Below are 27149 nucleotides of genomic sequence, written 5' to 3'. Positions count from 1 at the left end.
AAGTATTCCTAGAAATTTCAGTGTATAATTAGTGTTGGATGTTACAACACAACTATCATGTTATCGCCATGGAAACATCCAAAAAACCTATACTTTTATGGTTGCAGGCAGCAACTGATCTGCATCAACAGGCCTTTAAGATACTATTAAGGGCTTACTGATTGCCTTGTTAAATTCAATTTAGATACCACAGGGTAAAATTCTCTCTTCTAGTGCACATGTCTAGTTCCCATTGATTTCAACAGAAGTTGCCCATGTGCCATCATGGATGGAACATATTCCATACAAGTTAGATTGATGACAATATTCTTATGGTTAGTAAGACTGAGATATATATGTTAGAGATGGGAGAAGATAACTTTCAAAAATCTCCCTATATTCCCTGTAATCCCTTCTTCCACTCTGCTTTTCTCTGCCCCCACCTCCATCCCTCAAGCCTTGGTAAGTGAAAGTTAGACATGGCTCACATCTATGCCACTCAAAGCACCTGGCAGAAGAGGCTAATGAAGAGACAAGTGATGCAAGATTCTCCCTCTCCCCAGGTGGGATTCTTCCAGATCAGGGAATGAAGTTGGGAGCTAAATTCTTATCCTTTGCACAGAAACCAGGACTAAAGATAATATACAGTATGGATAAAACTCCAGTCAATGTTTATTCCGTTCCCGTATAAGCAATTTTATAAGTTCCAAACCAAAAAAGGAAGGTGACTGTCAGCCAAGAGCTACTCTCATATTAGTTTGAGTATACCTGTATACGGAGAAGAAAATAAACTTTAATCTATAACACTGACTGGTCAAATGCTGACCCAAAGTTATTTTGTAGACAAACTTTTACACAAGTGATCACACAGGGACAGTCTGTGAACCCTTTGGCCCATGGTGAGAAATTAGTTACACCATTGATTCCACTGACTTCCTTAGGAATGACCCATGTGCATCCTTTACATGAGAAGTCCTTACAAAAGTATCAACAGGAATAAGGGGTTCACAACCTGACCCATAATATTTTATAGTGTTATGAACAATAACTAATAGCATAGCAAGAGGAAAATTAAGAGGCACATAAGTGAGAGAGAGAGAGAGAGAGAGAGAGAGAGAGAGAGAGAGACACGTTCGGGGAGGTTCAAAGACTGTGAAATGTTTATAAGACAGAGCAGTTCAGAGTTCTTTGTCTTGCTTTCCTTGATAATTTAGCTGCTGTTCCAGACGGCTGGAACTCCAGCAGAGAATGCCTTTGGTCATTAGATTGTGTGAAGAAATGGAGAAGCAGTCAGCAGAGCTAGCTTTTGGGCTTCATGAAGTTTATGGCCACGGGTTCCCAGTGTGGGAGAATCTTAGCTTTCTTTTTTTTAAAAACCAAACAAGTATGGTTCTAGCCCTTCCTGATGATAGACAGTCTTCACATGTAAACAGATATAATCCATTTTCTAGAGCTCAAAAGAATATGAATCTGTGCTACACTTCCTCAGCGGGCATCTATGAGGACATAATGACATACATGTACAAAGAAAAATTATTCATTTTAGGGCGCATCCTAAAGAACCAACTCACTAACTCTCCAAACACTTTATGTTGACTTTGTGCATTGTGTTGTGCTCACTGTGCATTGTGTTGTGCTCACACCAGACTGGAGTCAGTTATATTTGAGGTGAGGCGAGCAAGATAATGTTCCAGAAGTCTCCACAAAAGTACTAAAGCCATTTCTGGCACCCAGTAATAGCCACAAGAAAAAGACAAGGTGCATGAGGTATCCTGAGGCAAATGTATCCAGCGATAATGAATAAGGAGATAGTGCAACTACCGGGTGACAAGGGTATAGATTGTGCTTCTTTTATGTGTAAAATGGCTAATGGTAGCAACCTGCCTATGCGACAGCCTGTAGTGTTGGGATCTGGGGAGACCAGAGAGAAGGCAGTTACAATCTTTAAATCAAATTAAAATATCTAACTCTTTATAGTCAGAATACAAGAAGCCAGCCAAAGAGCCAATGCAGTTTAACTTCAATTAGATTGCATTCATTTTTTTATCCTTGGGAGGAAGGAGAAAGAAAAGGAACAACCAAAATCTATTCCCCATTCTACCCCTTGTAATATATTAATTCAGCAGGGACCTGCTGGATACAGGCCAAACATACAACAGTACACCCAAATATTAATGGGATAGCTGTACAAAATCTGACATATGCTTACATTCCCATAAACTTCAGCACATTGATCAAATACAGCACTGAGAAGCCATGACACTATTTCTCCTAACACAGCGATTTAAACTACAGCTGTCTTCTAATTCCTAGAGACCCCAACATCTTTAATCTCTCTGTACAGAGTAGAAGCCCTAGTCTAAATAAACCTCACTGACAACACTATTAGAGCTCATTAGAGTGTTCACCAGATGTTTCAATTTGTGTATACAAGTGACTCTGATGCGTCATTCGAGTATATGACCTATGATACTAACATATCTTGCGAATTAAAACATGCAGTCTCAACATTTCTTCTAATTCTTGGTCTTGCAATAGTATACCAATTCAAGGCAGAGAACAAGGATTACATCTTATACATCTTAAAGGTAGTTTTTGTTTTATGGACACCTCTCAGTGTTTCTCACATGTCTATACAGATAGGACTAACATACACACAGTATTTGTTTTCACACTCAATATGTTGAATGCATTTATCAGTATGAACATGCACCAGAGTGTATACACAGTCTGATCCTGGGGTGCTCAGATCAATGCTTCAGCACCAGAACTGCCAACAATTATTACAGTGTAGTTGTAGCCATATTGGTCCCAGGATAGAGAGAGAGAGAGAAAGAGAGGTAATATATTTTATTAGATTGACTTTTGGGCCAGCCCTGAAGAGCTTTGTGTAGCTCAAATCTTGTCTCTCTCACCAACAGAAGTTGAGTCACTACAATATATATTACCTCAACAACCTTCTCTCTCTCTAACAGTTGTTTCAGACAAGAGACAGAAAACCCTCCTGTGTCTACACAGAGCCAGATATCAGAATAAGGCTCTATTCCGACAAATCCCTTAACTCTCATGGAATGAGGGTTACAGGGATGCCGGAATAGTGCACCCGCTATTTCAGGAAATAGAGACTTTTAAAATAGAGGCTTTTAAAGACACAGCATTGCTATTTTGGGATACTTCCGGCATCCCAAAATAGCTATGCCGTCTAGACATACCCTAAGTTGCTGCAGTCAAAGTATATTAAAAAAAAACAAGTTACGCCTCTAGTCCATTTTTAACCGAATGAAAATCAATGGAAAAGGAGACCAGCTATGTAGATCCATAAAGAATGTTTGTGTATCTGTAAAGCAGGACTCTACAGGTATTACTGATGGTAGGTTGGTGCATCAGTGCTTTATAAGAAATGAAGTATGTCCACTATCATAACATCAGTTCACCAGTCTCATAGGGTATGTCTACGCTAGCCCCCTAGTTCGAACTAGGGAGGCTAAGGTAGGCATTCGAAGTTGCAAATCAAGCCCGGAATTTAAATATCCCACGCTTGATTTGCATCTTCCCGGACGGTTGCCTTTTTTTTTTTTTTAATTTACAAGTCCAGACTAACTTCCCATGTCTACACGCAGCAGGGACCCGGTATTTCGAATTAAGGCCCCTAAATCGAACTACCTGTTAAACCTCCTTGCAGGAAGAATAACAGGTAGTTCGATTTAGGGCTTTAATTCAAAATACCGGGTCCCTGCCGCGTGTAGACGCGGGCAGTTAGTCCGGACTTGTAAATTTAAAAAAAAAAAAAAAAAAAAAAAAGGCAACCGGCCGGGAAGATGCGAAGCAAGCGCGGGATATTTAAATCCCAGGCTTGATTTGCAACTTCTAATGCCTACCATAGCCTCCCTAGTTCGAACTAGGGGGCTAGTGTAGACATACCCAAAGGTACAAGCATTGCGATGGCAAATTGATTCTTGATTCTCTGAACTTCCCTCAAGGCCAGCGCTGCTATCTGAGGACAACAGCACTCCCTTTTCTGAGCTAATTCTCAAGATAAACACATTCTGGCCTCAACTGCTGCTTCTTTCCAACTGCCGGTGAAAACTCCAGTCAGTCTGAGAGTTTAAGAGGATGATTTGGGGCACAACTCAGTCCAAGAAAAATGCTTAGGTGGAAATGTACTGTTGCTGCTGAAATCCAAGAGTGGGGGCAGGGCAACTTACATCCCTGACCACCTCTTTCTCATTTTATGTGTCTAGTTAAAAAATCATTTCTAACTCTTTATTATTTCCTATATACACTGACTCCTTCCCCTTTTCTCTGTCGTTTTTAAAAGAGACTACTAAAAGTGTAGCTAAAATACATTTTACTGAGGTTAACCTGAATCTGCTGCTATGGTATCTAGTCCTACCAGCCTTTTTAAGGTTGGGAGACCTTCAAAGGACACCTAGCCGCCACAGCTTCTGGTGTGGGTGATTCAATAGGTCTCTTTTTTCCAAATGAGTTGATAGTTCAATCAACGTCCTGCATAGTGTTGAATGGCAATATGATGCAATAACAGCCATCCTTCAGAGGAAACATAAAACCAGAGTCCTGAGCACTTGGGGTCATAATATATCCCATGACAATTTTATAAGACTTGGCATGTTATTTCCACAGTTCTGGCCAAATTCCAGTTCAAGAAATGATATTCTGTCCATCTGAACCCTTACTCCCTCTATTAGTAGAAATTAGTCCTTTCTACTTCCACTCCCAAAGCTGTTGGGTAATATTCAGGTATTTTGGAAATCAGCTGCAGAGTTGCACCCTGAATGTGGCTGCAGTTCAGCAATAGATGCAGTGATTTGTATGTATTCCTTACATATTAAGAAGGGTAATATGTGGCAAAATACAATGCTTATAATGTACTTTGAGACTCTTGGATGAAAGGCACTACAGAAATGCAAAGTACCAGATGTATCATTATTAACTGGAGCTAGAGATACCTCATGTCCCTGGTACTTGTGTTCCCTTTATACTCAAGACAAGATATAAAAATGACTATTGAGCAATTGTGTGGAAATTGCAAGAAAGCTTACAAAAAGGGAGGAAAATTAATTTTCTCTGTTAAATCATTTTACTTTGGATAAAAGGACTTCAGTGCAAACAAACCTAGCCTTTATGGGCTGATTACAAGAAAACAGATGTTAAATGACCATGAAAGTTTAGGGGTATATCTTTAGCTAGTGTAAGCTGGTGAAACTCCATTAACATCAATGCATAACTACATTTTGTGATAGTTCCCTCTAAAGCTGACTCTGACCAAAACCCCCAAATGTAAATATCTCTGAAGCTTTGATCCAGATACAAACTTTGCCATTCTGACCCATTTCAGCTGGGAAAGGCCCAAGTCTGCTTTGTAGTATCTCCCATTACTTCTCATCCTCCTGCCTTTTGCTACTTCATGAACGCTGCACATAGAACCTCTTCTCCTTATACACAATATCTGCTGTTAGGATTAGTACCTCTCCAGAGTAAATCAACTGACTTGTTACCAAAGAACAACAAGAAGATTAAGGTACTAAAAGCTTCTTAGCCAGATTCTTTCAGGAGCTCCTAAGAGAAACTCAAACCCACAAAAAATGCCAAGGGACTGGCAGAGTTTTACTGAGACAGACTTCAGAAATACTTTAGTATAAAGCAAGTGACACTTCTTTCCCACAGCCAATAGAACAAAGATGAGGAGTCATTTTACTACAACTTGTAAATAAATGTGTTTCACAACACTATTAAAAAGCAGCTTCATTCATTTTAGCATGAAAAACGAGAGAACAAACTGTCCAGGGGAGTTATGGCTTCAGGGTATCACACATGGCAATAATTAAACTGGGTAAAATGAAATTAGGAAATGGGAATCAAACCAGCGCGTCTGAATTTTTAAACTGTGGATAGTTTAAGAGTATCACCCATTTCAAATTCTGCCCTTACAGAAGCCAAAGGGAGTGGAGACATTGGCTTCTATGGGCCTAGGTTTTGGCTCTGTACTCTGAAAACCAATGCTTCTAGGAAGGAAGAGGCAACAAGAGAAACAATTACTGGCAGACACCACCATTACTCTCAACAGCAGGAACTGAAAAGAAATGCCATCCACGCCATCCCTGAAAGTATTTAACTGCTTGGAGCCAGTAGGTCAGAGTCTCAACTGGTATGGCCCATTATTTTGGGGTACCCACTGGCAACTGATATGGGCTGTCTCAACTCTGCTATGTGTATGGCATTACATAGCAGACTAATGTAGTTTAATGTATTTACATCTGCTATGTGTATGGCATTAAATACTTCACATTATGTCTAATTAGAACAGAGGGAGAAAGAACAGGGGTATGGAGGCTCAACTAACTCACAGTTTATCCACTGGAGATAGAGATCATCCAAGTTCAGCTGAGGATCTCTCTTACCTTTGCAAGGAAACTCCAGGCTGCATATTGCCATGATGATGTGATGCTTTTTAGCTTCACTGTGTGGAGCATCAGAAAGAATCCCAACAGTCCACTGTAAGGAGATGAAAAAGCTTAAATGAATAAAGAGAATTCTCTCAGCTTCTATTAACTAGAATCTTACAGGTTTATTGGTATTCTTATTACAAAACCAAACACCGCCCCCCAAAAAAAAGCAGTGTTGTTCAAGAACTGGAATTGATTATTTAGTAGATTATGAACTTATTTTATGTCTAAGACACCCTGGTTTTTTCCAGTTAAATATGTACAATAAATAAGAACAACTGATGACCTCATGCTTGGTCTTTAACAAGTGTCAAAATATACTAGCAAAACCAGTGCACTCTAGGAAAGTACAGGTAACTAAAACATGAAGTTTCATTCAAATCATTTAAGATTTCAATGGAAGCCATATGTAAATATGTGGCCCATATTCTCACTCATTTCAACTTCTTTTATCTCTTGAGCTGAAGCAATCACTGGAAAATTTCAGTTTCTGATATTGCCATGTTGCTTAACCTTCCTAAAGACACACATTTGACTTTTAATTTTTATCTTCAATGTGGGGTGGGTGGTAAAGAATAAACGAATAAACCTGTAGTGTAGGGGTAATAAGATGTCTTGATGTTCTCAGCTAAAAGATTAAGTGAGTTCACAAAGCCATTTAGGGTTAACAAGGGATGGAGAAAAGAAGGGATTCAACTAACTGCTTCAGAAATGCTTACAAGCCAAATAGCAGCCTGGCTATTGCAATGGAAAAGGGGGCATACAGAGTTATAGGACATCATCACTAACAGCACAGGCGAGTGAGAGGAGTTGTTCACCCCTACCTGGGGTGAATAAGGCTGAGAAGGGGCCAACTAACCAGAAAGGTCACAGCTGAAGGGAATTAGGTGGCCTAAGTAATCTCCTGAATGATGCTGGAGACAGGACAGGAAAGGCTGAGACAGGACAGGCAAGGCTTGTATAAAGCCAGGAAGCTGGCAATAGAAAACGGCTGCATCAAGGAGCATGAAACATACTTTGGACATCAGGTAGCGAGGAAGGAAACATAGAAGAGAAGCTGTAAGAAAAGGACAGCAATGTTTGACTGTGAAGACCTTGATTAAAGAGTCCCTGGGCTGACATCCAGAAAAGAGGGCAAGCCTGGATACTCATACCAGCCATGTGGGAAGCAACACTATCTAGACAGTAAAGGAGAAGTCTGTCAGAGACAGTTTATGGACAAACTTTAATACTTCAGATGGATGGGGGCAGGGGAGAACACAGTGATCTGGATGGAGGGAGGGCCAAGCCACAAAGGGTGCACACCCTCAGTCACAGAGGGTGTGCAGTTACAGTATTTACATCACACAGAGGAAGGAGTTAACACAACCTTATTCCACTGAAACATAACCACAAAACACTGAAGCGATAGCTGGAGTTAGTGATATCAAGAAGTGTGACCTGCAATTAGCATAGTTGATATGGTGTTAAAACAAATAGGAAGGGAAAAGGACAGTGCTAAGTACCTACGGTAATACTCCATGCCAGCGGGTCTCAATGTGTGGAGGTAACCTTATAGGAAGTGCAGAGGATCACTCAGGGGGATGCATGGTAGGGCTACTCCACCCGCAGTCCAGCTCCACCTCCAGGCCCAGCTCTGACTGCAGCTGCAGAGGGCATGAGGGGCCACATTTCCCCCACATTTCTCAGGGCACATTAGGCAGGGATATCCAGCAGTGAGAAGGCGGCCTTCTCCCTGTGTTCCTACAGCCCGGGAAGGGAGGAAGCAGCAAGATGCTGGCTGCTTGCTAGGCTCCTCCATGGTCAAATGGGACTGTTTTGCCTACTTGCTGCTGGAGTGCTGGTGCTGCTGCCCGCTTTGCAGACCATAGCCCTGAGGTGAGTGGGGGTGGGCCAGAGGCAAGCAGTGGGATCCCAGCAATAAGGAAAGTGATGTAGACCCACAGGGTGATGTAGACCCTGGCCGCTTCATTCCTCCCCAAGTTGCCCGGACACCGGAAAGCTGTGTCTACACTTGCAAGTTTTGGCAACAAAAGTGTTGTCAACAGGCAGAAGTCTCCAAAACTGGAAACATGTCAAACTGCTTTTTCTGGTATCTGCTGTTGACAACTCATGGCCACATCTGCAGCTCCCTTGGGGTATGTCTACACTGCATTCCTACATCAAGAGAGGAATGCAAATGCAGACAAACAAAATTGCAAATGAAGCACGGATTTGAATTTCACGTGCTTCATTTGCACAAGTGCGGCCCGCCACATTTCCAAAATACCATATTTTGAGAAAAAAAACTCAGTCCACACTGGGTTATTTCGAAAAGAAACCCTTCCCTCAAAATAACCCTTAAACCTAATTTTTTAAGGAGTAAAGGTTGTTTTGAAGGAAGGGTTTCTTTTTTAAATAACCCCTTTTTTCCTTGAAATACGGTATTTCGGAAAAGTAGCTGGATGCGATTTTGCAAACGAAGCACGGGAAATTCAAATCCGCGCTTTATTTGCAATTTTGTTTGTCTGCATTTACATTCCTCTCTTGATGGAGGAATGCAATGTAAACATACCCTTGTTGACAAAGAGCAAAGCATTATGGGAATGTATCCCATAGTGCCTTGCATCACCTTCACCCTCTAAGGACTTTGGGAATGTGCAACATAGCACTAGGCACGCTGGGAATGTGAAAAACGTCCCATTAGCCATCTCTTTTCTTCCCAGATGTCCCTGGGGTTTCTGGCTTTCACACCAATTCAAGCAATTGTGGCGAGAAAATATGGATCCCAGCCTTCTGGCTCTTATCATGAGCACTGTGCAGAAGACAAGGCAAATGCTGCCTCCTCACTGCTAGACCCCTGCTCCAGCAGCATCCTGAGAAATCAGGGGGGCTGAGGAGGACATCTGACCCCCCCCCCACACACATACAGAGTAACCACAGCGAGGTGGTTACCTCTACTGCCCCCTGCACTGGTCCCAGCCCAACTCTGCCCTTGTTCCCTCTCTGCCCCCAACCCCAGTTCAAGTTCGGCCCCCAGATCTGCCTTCGGCTCAAGTTCTGCTGCTGAGGAAGCCAGGGCTGTGCAGTACGGGGCACAGACAGGTTCTGTTTCTGGAAAGGGCAGAGCGTGCATGGCTGGAAATGTCTGAGCCCTGCTCCTCTATGCTGAAAGCTTGTAACTGTATGTCAGAAACACTCCTGTGCACCAACAAATGGAGGCAGTGAGAACACGGGAACATTTCTTCTTAAGACTCTCATTAAAACCAAGTCCTGAGATAGATAAAATGCCCAGTAGGGTTTTGCTGATGTTGTTCTTTTTAGGCCAAGGTTGAGTGTGTCTTACTGTGCTATTTAATACCCTCCATGCTTTCTAAGACATCAGTTTTAACAACTAGTTCTCATTGCTCTTTGTTCACTTACGTAAGTTCTTTTACCTACAGTGCAGTCCAAACTCATCTGCTTTCAGATGAATACAGCCTGGGTATTTGTAAAGACTATGCAGCTTACTTGTATTATGCATCTTTTAGAGTCCTGGGCAAGTCCTTCCTCACCCCTCCTCAAACACACACACTTTTTTAAAGGCTGGTGTAGCTCCTTGAGGAGCAGTGAAATAGTTAACAATGGTGACATCTGAAGTTTCATCATTGGCATCTTACTGAGCAGCCCTTGAAATAAATGGGGCAGTTTACAGCTGAGCACTATTGCTTCAGGCACTCTGCACACTCAGGTTGACATTGCTGCATTGGTTACCCTTGCTTCACATTTATGGAGGCTTTCTTCAGAACCATAACAGCTACAGACTAACGTAAAAAAAGGAAAGTGAGATGCTGGAGAGCAACTGGAGATCTGCCCTTACGCCCCCCAGCTACTCCTTTCTGCCTCCACTGTAGTACACGCCTCACCTTTTGGGAAACACGGATGTAAAGTACTACTTAACACACATGAGGGTGGTAGAATAGGCAGTGAACAACTTAGAAGCCTGGTGACAAAAACTGAGGCCCCAGTATGGGTGGTATATATCATAGGCCTGGGAAAGCTCTGCCTTCCCAGATGCATGATGTATCCAGGCTCCACCTCCAGGCCTCTGCGGCAGACAGGTTGGGAGCTGCACAACCAATGCCCCCCCATCATCCTGGTGCTGGGGCCATTCTGCCTGCCCAGCACTGGGGCTGGTGGCTTGGTGGGGGTGGACGGGAATGTGCCAGCTTGGAGTCAGATTGGGCAGGGTGGCCCAGGGAGGTTGGGGCAATGCCACCTGGTTCTCTGGTGCTGTAGGATCAGGGGAGCCTGGGGCCATGCTGCCTGGCTGGCTCACTCTCCATGGCCAGGGAAGAGAGCTGAGGCTGTGAGGGGAAGGTGCTAAAGTTAGTAGCCTGGGGCAGGAGCTAGAGGCCATGGGGTGTGAGGGGCAGCAGCCACAGTGAGTCTGGGTTCAAGTAGGTGGGGGGGGGCTGGTGGTGGAGTTCACCCACCCACTGCCCATGACTAAGCCTTATTGAGCGCGAGAGTCTCTTGTCTAGTTGCATTCTCTGGAGTCTGAAGCTGGCTCTTGTCTAGTTAAGGAGTGATCACATAGCTATTGTGCAATAACTCCTCGACATGGACACTATTCTGGAATAAAAGTGACTTGATTACAAAATAATTTCTTCACTCACAAGAGAAGTAATTATTCTGCAATACAGTCACTTTTATTCCAGAACAGAGGATCCACACTGGAGCATTTAGTCTAGAAGAGAGAATTCTGCCCTGATGAAAATAAATTGTAGCTTCTGGACCATGATCATTTTTTACATTACGTCAACCCTTTTAATAAGCTCAAGTAAAGAAAATTAGAAAAGTCCCAAGAATTACCACAACTTTTGAACCATTTAGCATAGAAGTTGAAATTCAGCTTAAAAAACAATAGTCTAGTGCATAAAGAGAAGAAATTTAAAAGAAGAGTCCAAATTTCAGTAGGGTAAAGAGATATAGAACAAATAACATAATTATCACAGAATAACATTAATAGGCTGTGAACTGTTGCTACTCAGAATGACTCTTGTTGCAGCCTTCCTGTTTTATAGGACTAACCTATCCTGCCAAGTAACAAGATGTACAGATGAATAAATCCATACATACCAATATAGCACTTAAGTCTAATACCTTGTAATCACTGAAAACAGCCAGTTTTACAAAGCCTAATCCAATTTGGGAAGTGTTTGAGAGATACTAAAATAAAAGTCCTGCCATGAGTGCAGGGCACTGGACTATAGGACATCTGTAGGTGGTTTCCAGTCCTGCAATTCTATGCTTTCTATCAAAGCTTTGCTGAGGTAAGTAAAACTATTTTATTGGCAGCTGGGAACCCTCACGACCACACTGCACATACCCATACCCTCTCTCCCTCAGATGAAACAACCCCTGACAAATTTGAATCTCAGGCCCTTGGTTGCATTCCACAGGAAGTCACTACTCTGCAGCTTTACTGGCTTTTGCCAAAACAGACTGTTGTATCCAACCAAGGTTTTACTAGTGTTTAACTGAGAGTCAAGGTCGGAAGCTGACAGAACCAGTTCTTCTAACACTATTCACACCCCTGAGTATGGAGAAGTTACCTGGCACAGCAGCTACTGTGAAATCGGTAGAAGTAGAGAAATGGAAAGTCCAAGGCACTGAAGAGGTCACCTGAGGAAGAAACTAACATGCTCAGTGGAAAATTGGCAAAAATACCCATAGCTACAAACAACTGGGGAACAGCAATTAAACAGCCATTACAGTGTTCATTTAACATTCCTTTACAGCTGCCTGACTCTTTAAATTACCAAGATTTCCACATTTCAAATGTTTTTAATGATTCATTCCTGACTCTCTCAGTTCTAGCGGGTTCCTGCCTTTTGTTCAAAAAGGGGAAAGGGGTTGTAAAATATGTAAAAGTATTCTTGGCTAATATGTTTGTAATGGCACATGAATGATTGTGTTGACACTGCAGTTTGCAATGACCAGACATGCACCATATTTTCTAGTTTTACTGGAGTGCCCCCAGGGGTAAATTTGTTTCCACTGAAGTCAGTTAATTCTTCTAGTTCCATGCTGTGCAACAGGAAACATTTACATGTATTGGCTGCTTCCCTCTCTGGAATTTGAACTCTGTCACAAACAGCAAGTCAGGAGGTTTAAAAATGTCCTTCCAAATATGAGCATAGTGGGCTGATGAATATTTGTATTTCCAGGAAGCCTGGCCCAGAGAGCTTTCAGGAGTGCCTAGTGTCTGGAGTTCTCTCACTTCCAAGCTCTGTAAGTTCTCAAAGTGTTTCCCTGTGAGTTTTTAAAATGTGTGCCTGTTTCACTGGGCATTTCTCATTCGTAATTCCTGATGGGAGGACACAGTGGCTTTATAAAGCTCCCACTAGCTGAAGATTGGTACCTGTTCATTTCCTACATGCTTTTTTCTTTGTCTTTCTAGCTGGTTGACTCTTCCATATAAAGAAATATGGGCAGGTTTCACCATCACTGCTTTGACTAGGGCATAGATTGGACAAAAGCTGGGAATGGGCAACAGGGGTGGGATCACTTGATGATGACCTGTTCTGTTCATTCCCTCTGGGGCACCTGCTATTGGCCAGAATCAGAAGGCAGAATACCGGGCTAGATGGATCTTTGGTCTGACCCAGAATGGCTGTTTCTACATTGCCTGTTCTAACATACCTCACCTCACCTGAATAATTACTTATCATTGACTTTTTCTGCACAGTGATTAACTAAATCCCAGTGTTGTCTTCAAGTCGTCATTGTGAAGTCCAAGTAGAGTCTCAAGTCACTACAGTTCAAGTCTCAAGTCGAGTCTCGGGTCCCTAAAGTCACTATCGAGTCAAGTCCCAAGTCGAATCTTAAGTCTTAATTTAAAAAATGTCAAGTCGCTTTTGTACAAGCCATCAATATCGGCATTTTCAGACAATTTTTTCACCAAGTCTATTTAACAAAATTAGCAAGTATCAAGTCGAGTCTCAAGTCACAAACAATGAACCCGAGTCGAGTCTCAAGTCGAGTCACTTAGGCAACTTAAGTCGGACTCGAGTTCAAGTCATGGGACTTGACTCAACAACTCTGCTAAATCCTACCATTGGCTATGATGGATGGGAGAAGTGAATAGTGAACAAAGAGATCCTCTTACTCCGTGTGCAAACAGCAGAGTGAAACCTCTGTTTGGCATTGAGAAAAGCATAAGGAAGGAAACCTGGCGTCCACGCTGACTGGTAGCTCTTGTTCTCAAGGGAAGACCTGAGACAAGTTTGCTATGCTTATTTTGTCATGGTCTTTGCACAAGCAACTCCATGTGGCTTTCTTGTTGGTTTTGCACCAGGGTAACTCCATGTTGCAGAGTCTGTTTATAGACTGCATGCACTGAAAAAATAAAATCTAACCAGGGCCCTAAAAATAAATGTTAACACATTATCTAATCACTTTACCTGCTGGATGGGAAGCAGAGGCCAAAAGCACCACACTAAACAAAAACAAAAAACAAAAAATATTTTACTATAAAATTAATACAAAAGTTATGAGTAAAGGAGGGTACAAACAAACTGCCCACATGTGGACAATGCATCTAACTGTTCTTTAATGAGTGAAGTTCTTTCCTATGCAATGGGATAACACAGAACTGTGTATCAAAAATGGAGCTTAAGTGGGACTGTAGTGCATAAGCCTTGAGCTGGTTCTCTATAGGAGAGTGAATGTTGACTGTGTGTGTACAAACATGTGATTTGTAGGCATGATTGTGGTAACTGTATGTGCAAATTAAAGCATCCAGTTCCACATGAATGTTTCTGCAAGCACTGTGAATCCATATTTGTAAGTATCACTTCAAAATGCAATTTAAAAGAAGGAATCAAGTAGTCACGTTACAAGTAGAATATCTACAAAGCATGCTAGCAAAATTCCTGGCCTTAGCAGAATTAAGAGCATTTTGTTTTCTTTTCTAAAGCTATTCACTTCTGAGTTCCAAACACACAACACTGGAAAGGGAATTTTAAAGAATATTTATCAATGCATATTTTCACACAAACAAATTAAAAACTAATAAGGGCTGGTTCTAATTCTGGTTTGTGGCCTTTGAACTAAGATTTGTGAGACCTTAGACAGACTTCTAAGACCAAAAAGCACCCTGTTGTTCAGTTGCCACCCTGTCTCTGAGGGTAAAAAAAACCCCTGCAGAATTACTGGTCCTTCACCATGTGCAAAGATTCTGGGTTTTATGGCTTCAACAATGCTGTGCTTCCAAAGCAAAGTTCTAGCAGCTTCCAAACTGGAACAAGACACATGTTGGTGATGATAATGGAGGGAAAGCAACAAAGATGGAGGGCAGCAGATCAGCCAGAAGCCCTGATTTTCACCTGACTATTAGTAGGCATTGCCGTTATGAAGGTAAAAAAGATATGCTGAAGGCATCACAGATTCCCCCAATTAACTGCCACTGTCTCCTACAGTCCCAGGGGAAATTGAGGATCATTGCCAGCTACCAACCCAAACCAGAACAGCTACGGAGGCCTGCACAATAGGAAGGAGTTGAGGCTGCCAAAGATAGTGCCTGAAGCAGGGTCTCAGTATATTCCAATGAGCTTTTCTGCCTAGTGTAAGGCATATGCTGATACTAAGGTCCCAAAGGGCATGGAATGAGGGTCCTTGCTCTGAAACCAGTTGTCCAGCACACAAGGCAAAGGGGGGAAATTACATGTTGTGACAGACCTGGGGCATCTGGCTACAATAGTCTGGTGGAGGGCAGACATACCGGGAGCTGGGTAAATAGTTTTCTATTTCCTAAATAAACTGCCAGAGACTGCTGCACATAATCAAGCAGGTAGGCACCTGAGGCTAATTAAGAGCTTACCTGAAATAGCAGGCTAATCAGGCAACTGCAGCCAATTAAGGCCTTCTGGGCTACTTTTAAAGTTTTCTCCTGACGTAAAGAAGAGGGAAGGACAGAGAGGAGAAAGTGTGTGGCTGGAGAGCTGAGGACTGCAAAGAGGAAAGAGTGTTTGTGCTGAAACAGGAAAGATTTGCTCAGGTACCAGGGAGAATGTACTAGGGGAGTGTTTGGGGAAATGGCCCAGGGAAAAAGCTGCTGTATTGGGCCTAGAGGAAAAACCCTGTCAGTTACCGCTACAGTCCCTGGGCTAGAACCTGGAGTAGTGGGTGGGCCCGGATTCCCCCCAACCCTCTCCACACCACTAAAAAGTCTGCTCCTGGAAAGGGAGGCCAAGATTACAGAGGGGATTCACCTTTGACTTTGCCAATGATATGGATGGCTCAGTAAGATGTGTCCCTGGCCTCTAGAAAAGGCAAGAGGCAATGTGAAGGGTCATAGTGAGCCTCAATAGACACAATAACCACCTAGAAGCAAAGGACCATGGGGCACGGTTGGAGCTTTGACACAGTGTAAAGGAGATGGTCAAGTATCTTAGGCTTATCATTTTCTTCAAAATACTTCAAAATATATCCTAGTGGAAAATATAGAGTATAAATATCTGTATTTTTAAACAACCCTCTGTTGTGCCACAAAGATTGTAAAGAGTAAAATTACTAGATTATTGGACATATAGTATGTAATTATCTGCTGCTGCTACCTCCAAACTAGATACCCAGAAGGTTTTTCAGTTCCCCAAATTTACTGACATTTTTTTTGCTGGTAAACACAGCAAAAGAAGTGAAGACGTGTTACTTATTACTCAATGAGAAACACAATAAGGGCAATGGAAACACAAATGAAGCTGTGTCAACTGTGGTGAGAGCTATGGCTGGGCTACCGTCCCTGATTTTGCTTTGTAAATATTTTACTGATTAGCCTCCAGTGGAGAGTAGGAAATGTATGTGTTTGCCTCGACAAGAAACTTCATCTGCAAGCGAGGGGAACTGATACCCCTTGCAACATCCCAGGCTCAGATCCAAAGAAAACAAACATCTTATGTATCGAGAGGGAAAGCCTAAGCCAGTGAGTTCAAACTGCAGTAAGCTGCACTGCACCTATGATCTCGAGAGGATACTGGTGGGCATTTTGGGGGCCTGCCTGAGGCACTCTGAGGCTTCCTAAGAAGACAACTTAGCACACCAGACAAGGGAGAAAAAGGAGTAGAGGCACTAGAATGCCATGATTTTTCCAAGCCCATAATATTTTATTTTGGGCAGCACCTCATATGCTTTTATGTCAGATTGTGTGGCAGTTTTGTCAACAAGAAAAGCAATTGATTCCTGCAAGGCTGCCTTTCACCACAGCAAAAAAATCCAGTGCAGCTTTTGGTGCTCATAAACGAGAAAGCCTAGCGGCTCTTTCTAAAATCATGGGTGGGCACTCTACAGACTTTACACATATTTCTTTCAACACACTTTAATCAAAACCTGAAAACACTCCTCTCATTCTGTGCCGTAGGTTTCTCTTGGCCAGAGACTTGTCGGTTGTCTGGCACTTTACCTTCACAGACAAGCATCTATTAGATTGAAAGCAACAAACTCAGCCTTTGCTCAGCCTGCGGAACTGCCATCATTTCAGGTTTGTAAGTACAGGCTAGACAAACACTTGTCAAGTCGGGATGTATTTAATCCTTCCTCGTCATGGGGGGATGGCTCAGCTGGCCTCTCGAGGCCCCTCCAATCCATGTTTCTAGGATTCTGTGTAAGGAACAGCCACCTCTCCACAGGCAAATATTTGGAATGGAATTATGACTCATTGTTTCTGGGAGAACCAATTAGTGCCATCCCTTTGCCAGGTGCACATTACTTCACTACACGCTCTGCCAGCTCTGCTAGTCCGAACATGGGGTGGGGAGGAGGATGGAACCAAAACTGCACCCCCATCCTGGACCATCTGCTGTGGGGGACAGAATTCAGCATTCATTCCCACCTTTATGTGTCACCCACACTCCAGCCAAGGGACAGGGAGCACTAGCATCAGCATGTGTAAGAGCAGGACTACGGCTCTGCATGGTTGGTACTCTGAGTCTGGGACACAACCTGCCCTTCATTTAGGCTTCTTCCCATGCAGGTACTGGAGATAGCCCATCAGAAATGAAACCTGTTTCACTACCACGCTACATGTCCTAGCGCCTCATTGCTATCACAGATTTGAAAAAGTAGATGCAAGAGTCTTTTCAATCTGAGTCTAAAATTATTTGCAACTTGCCTTGTGAAGAATCGCAACAGAGGCAGACTGTGGCATTTTGCAGATTAATTCCCTCTGATTTACCTTCCATGTGCTGATTAAAGTAACAAACCCACTTTCAGTCATGACCAAATAGGCCAGATAAGAACCGGGGATGATACCATTATTGGAATTAGCTCTAAATCATTTTTGCTAGTGAACAGAATACTCAGCATTCCATCCAAGTGTATATAATACTTCCACCATTTTATCAAAATAGATTTCTTAAATATTTAAACTATGAGTCAATACACCACTCATTTTGTGGGCTATGGTGGAGGTGGGGGGAGGGCAATGACCAAAGCCCAAACGCACATTAAATGGGAAAGGAGGAACAGGAAGAACCAGAGCAGTAAATACACATTTATTTGCTGGTTGAACCCGGCTATATCTCCCAGACCTCTCTAAGTGCTGATAATTTGAAAGCAACATGATGAGGTTGCTCTTGGAGAGGCAGCTGTGTCCTACTGCTCTATTCTAGAGCAGCAAAATGCCCCCTAAAGAGGCCAGGAGAAGAGATCTGAAGAAAATAATCCACGTAGGAGGGCAGCCCTGAAAATGGTCAACTAGAGCACCCAATTTGATATTAGAACCAAACTTCTAGCCAGTAGGCTAGAAGCCAGAGCAGGGCAAGCAGCCCAGTGGCAGGGAGCCCCACCAGCCAGATCGAGGATGGCAGTCTAGAGTGGTGTCTCACCAGAAAACTAGGGGCAGTGGAGCCTGGTAGACAGGCCTGGAACAGTTCACTGGCTGAAAGCTGGCATCCAGAAGAGGAGCCGGAGGTCTGACCTCCCTGGTCCAGCAAATTCCTCGATCGGAACCATGTAAGTTCCGAGGGTGCCAGACCAGGGAGATCCAACCTGTAGTCCAATAGCACTTTTTAGCAAATTTCATACTGGAGTAGACAAGGCCAGAGGCAAGCACCACACATTCACAGAACATGGCATCTCAGAGTGCCATATTCAGGAGTTTAGACCGGGGCCTTGTATACATTAGAATACAAGGTGTATTCTTAGCTAACACATGCCAAATAACACATTCTAGAAGTCTGGCATAGACAAGGCAGTGTGTACTTGAACATGCTAATTTTGTCTAATACACACCTGTTATTAAATTAATCTAATAACCGGTGCATTATTATGAATATGAACATAGGGCAATTGCCATATTAGATATAAAGTTTATTAAACAACTAGAATTAAAAGTTCATTATCACAAAAAAGCCTTCAAAGGCAAATCTAAAACTGGGCAAAGAGGTAGCTTATAGCTGAGCCTGATATGGTTATTGCATACAAAGGCACATAAGAGAAAACAGGAATATGAAAATCTCCTATGCAGCAATAAACATCTAATTCAAAGGTTAAACTCACCCTCAGATCAAGCAAAATCACTTTACAGTAACAGAATTAATTACGACTTTCAAAACCTCTAAACTATGCAAAGACTGTAAACAGTGTTTCATAACACAGAATCACTAATCACAGAAGCTACTCCAGTCAGGCAGGTGAAAACTCAGATGTAACTGAAAAATTGGTGAAGGCCTGAGGTCTCTCAATGATTTAAATAAATTTTTGCTAGCTTCTTTTGTTGTCTCTGTTATAACTGCAAGATGTATAATAAATGGAAATGGCTTGGTAGAAAAATGTCAAAATTTGAGGCCCCTTTGTCTCCTGAGGCCCGGGCCAAATGGCTCTCCTGGCCTTCCCTTTGATAGGGCCTGAGCACAACTTCAGTGGAATTTCATCCATTTACACAGTGGAGAATCTAGCCCTACATTTGCAACTGAAGCTGCAAAAGTCAGATTTGAATCCAAGATCTGAATCTAGGGTTTGGGATCATCTGTATTTTTCAACTATATGACAATGAAGATTCATAGATTATCCATATGCTAATTAAAAGTAAAAGGATCTTATTGTTTGCTTCACTTTTCCATCTCATCATTAGACAAATAGACCCTTTTAGGCTGTTTTCAGCAGAAACAAGAATTAATAGATTATTTTTGTGCATAAACACTATATCTGCAGTCATGTGAATGGACCAGTGTTCAAAATAAATACAACAAACACGTCTGTCTCCTTTGTCAAAATTCTGCTTTCTACTTGGGAAATCTAGGAAGACAGATTGATTGCCTTAGGACATGAAACTACATCATGCAAATAGATAGTCAGACACTGTCAATACATGCCCCGCTGCTAGATTTTCTTGGGCACGTACAAAGCCTGTATTAATGGCCTACTCCAGCTTACCTTATTCATGCAAACTGGAGAGTTTTTTCTGACAAAGGTGATTAGGACTGGACCCTTTATGCTTTCAGCTTTGTTTGTAGAGTTACAAGGTAAAGGTAGTCAAGTAACTGCCTTAAATCCATCTCACTGATTGTCTGTATAAGGCACATGTTCATAAACCCCAGAACACATTTCCATCTCCAGTCATTCTTTCATCTAGCTCTTTATTTTATTTCCCTTTCAATGTCATCTTTCTCTAACACCATCTAATACTGTGCATGCAGAGGCTAAAAGGTAATCAGAGACACTCACAAGCAGGTGAAGGCTGCCACAGTATTAATTCCCATCCTTCAATAACAAAGCAAACATAAAAATTAGGGATGTGAAAGATTAACTGATTAGCCTTAACCCCATTAAGGTGTGATGCCTACCAGTTCTGGTTAACCAGTGGGGGCTGAAACAGCTCCCCTCTCACCACGAGCAGGGGGCTGCTCCAGCATAGGGCCTACTGCAGATGGGGGCTGTCCCTGGCAGGCCTGGCATGTTGCAGGCAGGCCCAGGGGGACAATGGTGCCTGCAATGGTGGGTCACTCCAGGCCAGCCACAACTGGGAGGCAGGCACCACTCCAGCTCATCTGGGCTGAAGCAGTCCCTCCTTAATTGGTTTACTGGTTAAACAGGAAGTAAACTTCATGTTTAACCAGTTAACCAATTACATAGGATTTTACACCCATAGTAAAACTATGAAAGTACTGTGTGCCTGCCTAGAGATATCCCTTCGTGTTTGGCAAGGCTGGCAAAAGGTGACTGGGGTCAGCATGGGTATGCAGAGGCAAGTAGGGAGGTTTGATTACAGGGCCCCTACATGTGTTACTTCAGATAAGGACTTGCAAAATCCAAAGACAGTCATGCTCACTGACTCCTCTTGGCTGCGATTTGATACGCTAAGTTAATGCCAACAACTAAATGTCTGAATTATCTGTTTCATAAACTGTCATGTGACAAGAGAGAAGAGCCTCTCAAGGACTGATAACTGGTTAAAAGATAGGAAACCCAGGGGAGCAATAATGGTTATTTTACAGACTAGAGAGAGGTAACTAGTTGTGTCCCCCGGGATCCATACTGGGACCAGTCTTATTCAACATATTCATAAATTATCTGAAGAAAGGGGTAAACAGTGAGGTGGCAAAATTTGCAGATGATACTAAGCGGCTCAAGAGAGTTAAGTTCAAAGCAGATTGTGAAGAGCTGCAAAAGGATCTCACAAAACTAGGTGGCTGGGCAACAAAATGGCAGATGAATTTTAATGCTGATAAATGCAAAGTCACAAACACTGAAAAACATAATCCCAGCTCTGCATATAAAATGATGGGGACTAAATTAGCTGTTACCACTCAAGAAAGAGATCTTGGAGTTATTGTGGACTGATCTCTGAAAACATCCACTTAGTGCGTAGCAGCAGTCAAAAAAGCAAAAAGAATGTTAGGAATCATTAAGATGGGGACAAAGAATGAGACAGATAATATCTTATTGACTCTATACAAAAGCATGGTACCCCCACATCTTGAATACTGCATACAGATGTGGTCACCTCATCTCCAAAAAAAGATATCTTAGCATTGGTAAAGGTTCAGAAAAAGGCAACAAAAATTAGGGGTATTGAACAGTTGCCATATGAGGAGAGATTAATAAGACAGACTTTTTAGCCTGAAAAAGAGATGTCTAAGAGAATATGATAGAAGTCTATAAAATCATGACTGGTGTGGAAAAAGTGAATAAATCCTCCCTATAACAAAAGAACTAGGGGTCACCAAATGAAATTAATAGGTATCAGGTTTAAAACAAACCAAAGGGAGTACTTCTTCATAAAATGCACGGTCAACCTATAGAACTCCTTGGCAGAGGATATGATGAAGTCCAAGACTAAACAGGGTCAAAAATAGGGTTGCCAGGTATCCGGTTTTGAACCGGACAGTCCAGTATTTGAGCTTTCTGTTTGGGATAATATAAATGTCCGGTATTTTCTAAATAAGATGTAATGTAGATTGTGATGTAATGTCAAGTGTGTCCAGTATTTTTGTTGAAACCATCTGGCAACCCTAGTCAAAAAAGAGCTAGACCTGTCCTTCATGAATTTATCTATCAATGGCTTTTAGCCAGAATGGGTAGGAATGGTGTTTCTAGCCTCTGTCTGTCAGAAGCTGGAAATGGGTGACAGGTGATGGATCACTTGATGATTACTTATTCTGTTCATTCTCTCTGAGGGTGCATCTACACAGCACCCAAAACTCGAAATCAGATACTCAATCTGTGCTACACAAATTGTGAAGCTTATTTCAACTCTATTTCAAAATAACGCGCTATTTCGAGCCATCCTTTAACCCTTGTGCAGCGAGGTTTACAGGGATGGTTAAATAGCATGCCCATTATTTCGAAAAATAGTTTAAAATAACGGGTGCATTTCTAAAACACAAGGTAGCTATTTCGGGATACCTCGGTATCCCAAAATATCGCTGCTGTGTAAATGTACCCTGAGAAACCTGGTTTTGGCCACTGTCGGAAGACAGGATACTGCACTAGCTGGACCTTTGGTCTGACCTAGTACAGCCATTCTTACACAAATTGCCATTTTTAATCATAATAGTTATTGCCAATGCTTTTTGTGTGGGATGTGTCTATATGTAATACTCCCCTTTGTTCATAATTGGTGTTGCTTGGTTTGTTTTCATCAAGTCATTGGTGTCAATCTTACCTTTGGAGAACAGTGATCACTCATAGTTAACACAGTTACCTTTTCAGGTGTAACTTGGCATGTATACCCATTATCTCACGTCAAAATATTCTACTGTTGGACCCAGCCCCTTGTATAAAGGTACATTAGACTTATTTAGTTAGCAGGAGCATTAGCTGTGTTCCTGAAACAAGACACTGTTGAAAATGGAACCATTTGCAACATAAGAACAGTCACTGAGTATCAAAAGCAAATTAGTTTTACCTGAATACATAGTTTATATATTGTTGGTCTAAATCGCTAGAGAAAAAGAGAAAAAAAGAACTGTCAGTAAAGCAGTCTAATGGCAGCACTTTCTAGCTAACAGTAATTTAAAATATCAACATATTAATTTAAAACATTTAACAGTATTTAAGTATATTGCTCAGTTGTCCTTACTAAGGAAAATCTCCCATTAACTTCTATAAATTAGCTATAAAATATGTCCACATTGCAATTTAAGCCCTGGGTTTGAACTCAGGGTCAAATTTAACCAGCCTTCCCACCTACAAACAACTCACACTAACTCAGGGCTCAGACTCAGGGTTCCAGGACTCCAGGGGAGTGGAAGGTTCAAGCCTGAGTCAAACTGGGACCCAGGGTTCAAACTCTATCTCTGCAGTGTAGTCACAGCCCCACTGGATTCATTCTCTAGAATCCCATGGGCTGGCTTTCTTTGTCATCTCTAGAAAGACAGGTTAGTGGACAGTCAAATTTTCCCACATTGCACCATGACCAAAGGGCTGCAGCAGCCACCTTTTGGGAGAGTGCCAGCATGTCTTGAATACAGGGGGGTTCTTGCACTCAGGCCTGCTTTATATAGTGTAGATGCTGGAGCTTCAGGCTGGGACCCAACATTCAACAATTCCTGATCTGGGATTACAAGTGAGAGTAGACACTCAAGCACTAGAATAACAAACCCAAGATCTGCTAACTCAAGTTTGGTTAACCCTGAGCTTATACTGCAGTGTAGACATACCCTTCATCTTTAAACATATATGGCAAACATTCTGGTAAATAAGTTTCAGTCCAAACATATTATAACACAGTGTGCATGTCCATAACTGCAGTCAGAGGCAATTATGTCCATGTATATTTTTGCAGATTAGTGACAGGACAAATATTCAGGCTGACGTAATTTCAAAGGTATTCACATGACTACCAACTTGCAAACGCAACAATGCATTTGTACTGCTAAGACTGGGGATACAATTTTCAGAAGTGTTTAAATGATTAAGGCACCTAAATCTCATTGGAAGTCCATGGATTTCAGGGACTAAGTCACTAAGGGTACGTTTAGACAGCGGGCTATTTCAGGATACCAGAGGTATCCTAAAATAGCTAACGCACATCTTTTAAACACGCCCATTATTTCAAAATAACAGGCATGCTATTCTGGCATCCCTGTAACCCTCATTCCATGAGGGTTAAGGGATGTCTCAAAATAGCATGTTATTTCAAAATCAGGCACTGTGTAGACACGCCAAATTTCGAAATAAACTATTCTGAAATAATTGAAATAAGCAGGGCTCGACAAATCTGCTTATCTACTCGCCTGTGGCAAGTAGATTTCAGCCGATCGCTCCGTTCACCGGCGGTGCGCACATGCATAGTGCAGGTCTGGTGCATGCACGGTGCGGTGCTGCCGAGTGGGTTTTTGCTGCGATCGTCGAGCCTTGGAAATAAGATATGCAATTTGCATAGTGCAAATTGCTTATCTTATTTCGAGTTTAGGGTGCCGTGTAAATGCTTTTGAAAAATTGATGCTGCATCTCTTATATTGGGGAGAGAGAGAGAGAGAGAGAGAGAGAGAGAGAAACATAAGTACAAACTCTGCAGCACTCAAGCTAATAGAAGCCAATGGTTTTCAAATAGCTGTGCCAAAAAAAACCCCAATAATTGATTTTTCTGAATTGAGCCATGATTCATTAATAATGTATTGTTTAAAGTGAATTCAAGCATGAATTAGCAGTGTTCATCTTAGTGCTATATACAATACACTTAGGTGTATCATAAGGATCACAATCAACACTTTATTTTATCAAAAAAGTTACTATTGGTCAGTTGCTAGCCATAAAAGAAAGTTCATCTTGATAAAGAAGAGGAGAGAAGCCTACAGTTTACCTGCCCACTAGATAAATGTCTACTCTTCTGTGATGGCCATGCCTTTCCATTATTCATTCATTCGTTCATTAATTAATTAATTAAAGTTACCTTAAGGAATTCGTTTTCCACAACTTGTGAATTACTTTGTAGACACCTGTAATTGAAATGACATGTAACTGGTCTAGTATGTGCTGGTTAATATGCTTTATTCATTTGACAGTGGTACACACATATTTATTTGTACTTTTTACAAGCATGGCACAAAGGATGCACACAATTGCTAACAAATATAACCTAAAATAACTGTTCTGAACCTTTTTCATACCATCAACTATAGGGATTATTACATTTTAAAAGTTAAATCAGGACACCATTCAAGAGACAATATAGACATAAACTTGTGGTAATGCAATGGCTGCTTGCACCTGCCTCAGTTTGTATTGGCCCTGCTTATTTCTTTTCCAGTACAGGTAGAGGACTTAACATTTGTTGATACTGAATCTCTATTATCTGCAGTGTCCCCAGCTCTAATCTCTCAAGGTTGTTTTACATCTTTGATCTGTCCATTGTTTGCTACCAATCTCTCTTTGCTGTCTGTAAAGTGATTCATCCACAGGAGGCAGGAGAAAATTAAGCTTCAGGCATTAGTCTCAGGTCCTTTCATCTGGGCTTGTTTTATTGTTTCCAAATACTCACAAAACAAAAAAGCAATTCTCCTGAAACATTGTGTAATGAATCCCATAGGCTTTCCCTGCTTTATTCAACCAAGACAATAGATGAAAAGTTAACTTCCTTCTCCTTTTTATACCCCATCCCAAGTGGCAGGCAGGGACCAGTTAACACTTTACAGACTACAGCAAAATGTTGATTACAATTGCATTCACACACACAAATGTATTTAGTTCATGTTTCAAGCAGTGGAATGCACTCAAGCTCTTCAGCTAAGCAACATCAATTGTCCAGCTCTCTCAGTTGGTTGGAGCTCCTTGCTTCAGTCATACTGTTCATCCATTGTGTCAGATCTCTGTGTACAGCCTTTCCTCTTGGTGGACTTCCAATGTTTATGAACCACAGTTTGAGACCCACTGAGGCTGTGTCTACACAAACATTTCATTCACAGCAAGCTGAGGTGTAAATCTATCCTGACCTAGTCTGCCCTGCACAACCTTGGGTCTGTGGGACCCAAACTAATGGACTCAATGTTTCTAGGCCTGCAATTGAACATCCTCACTTCCTTGTAAATCTGGGTGTAAAATTGCTGGATCCTGGTCTTGCTGCCATGCTAATGAATCCTTACTGCACTACTCCGACCTTTCACTTTAGGTTTGTGGATTAATCTGGATCTAACGCATCACAAAATGACAAGGCTTGGACCGGACTCACAATGGGACTTAAGCTCTGACCCACCCACTCCCCAACAAGATTCTTAGGGACACTGACCCAGGTCAAACTGGTGTGCGCTGACGGAAGGGGAGTTTGGACTCAAACCTGAATCACATTCCAGGCTTCACAGGCAGTGTAGATGTACCTTAAGTGTTTGTGTGAGCTCTACTGCCATGTACTGAGGGCATGTCTACGCTGTAGTTAAAAAAAAAAAAAAACCCTGGCACAGCTACTGCTGGGTCAGGCTTCTAGGGCTTGGGCTGCAGAGCTACAAAACAGCAATTAGACTTGTATTCTTGGCTGGCATCTAGGCTCTGAGATCCCACAAGAGGTTCTATGCTGCAAATTTTAGTCCTATGGGCCAAGCTCCAGGATCCTGATTCAGTGCCACAAGTTTTTTATTGCAGCATAGACAAAACCTAATAATTCCTCAGTGTGCTTCAATCTACTCCTGTTTCAAAGCGAGTTAGAGCAAAAAGCACTAGAAAAGTGTATGTGTGTCAACAAGGACACTTAGGAAAGCAGCCACAGTCAATCTTCCCAGGTTCGAAATAGCAGGTCTAGTGAAGACACACTAATTTGAACTGAGAGGGGCACTCCGGTTGATGCTGGGAGTCCTGCTTCTACAAAGAGTAGGGGAAGTCGAAGGGAAAGTGTGCTCCCTTCGATTTCCCACTGTGTGGATGGCGCCAAAATTTGAGTTAAGATAATTGCATAGCTTAAGTCGAAGTAACATAGCTGAAGTTGCTTGCGCATCTTAATTTGAACTTATCCCCTAGTGTAGACCAGGCCTTAGTGTGCAACAAGGCACTGTGGAACAGGCTGTCACAGGGTGCAGCCCTCATCGCCGGACTGGCACTTCCTATTGGTCATGCTGGGAGTTAGCTTGAAGCCAACCCATCTGTGGTCTGCACATCCACACGCTGTCTTTGCTCCTGCCTACAGCTCCTCTCGCAGCATCCTCTTCTCAACTGCTCTGTTTCTCTGGGACACTTCCTCATGGCCCCAGCACCCTCTTCACCCTCATCGCAAGGCATTCAGCTGCTCAATCACAGGAGCAAGCCACTGTCTGT

General features: G+C 42.2%; 1 protein-coding gene across 6 annotated transcripts in view; it reads right to left on the bottom strand.

Annotated features, from left to right (window-relative positions):
* The window catches only part of SLC35D4 (solute carrier family 35 member D4), a 79927-nt gene that overhangs the window by 27314 nt on the left and 25464 nt on the right, over positions 1-27149 (bottom strand). For 4 of the 6 annotated variants that reach the window (XM_014570526.4, XM_075920877.2, XM_075920876.2 and 1 more), the window contains 6 exons: positions 24802-24847; positions 22813-22848; positions 20130-20165; positions 13871-13905; positions 12020-12089; positions 6399-6492 (listed from right to left, as the gene is read on the bottom strand). In XM_014570526.4, coding sequence (XP_014426012.2) covers positions 6399-6492; positions 12020-12089; positions 13871-13905; positions 20130-20165; positions 22813-22848; positions 24802-24847 — 317 coding nt within the window. The remainder of the gene's footprint in view (positions 1-6398; positions 6493-12019; positions 12090-13870; positions 13906-20129; positions 20166-22812; positions 22849-24801; positions 24848-27149) is intronic. The other 2 variants (XM_006117198.5, XM_075920878.2) reach the window with 2 other exon arrangements.

This window comes from Pelodiscus sinensis, chromosome 2 (genome assembly GCF_052426305.1).
Source record: "Pelodiscus sinensis isolate ZL-2025 chromosome 2, ASM5242630v1, whole genome shotgun sequence".
Lineage (NCBI taxonomy): Eukaryota > Metazoa > Chordata > Testudines > Trionychidae > Pelodiscus > Pelodiscus sinensis.
This window is presented reverse-complemented; position numbering and strand designations above follow the sequence as displayed.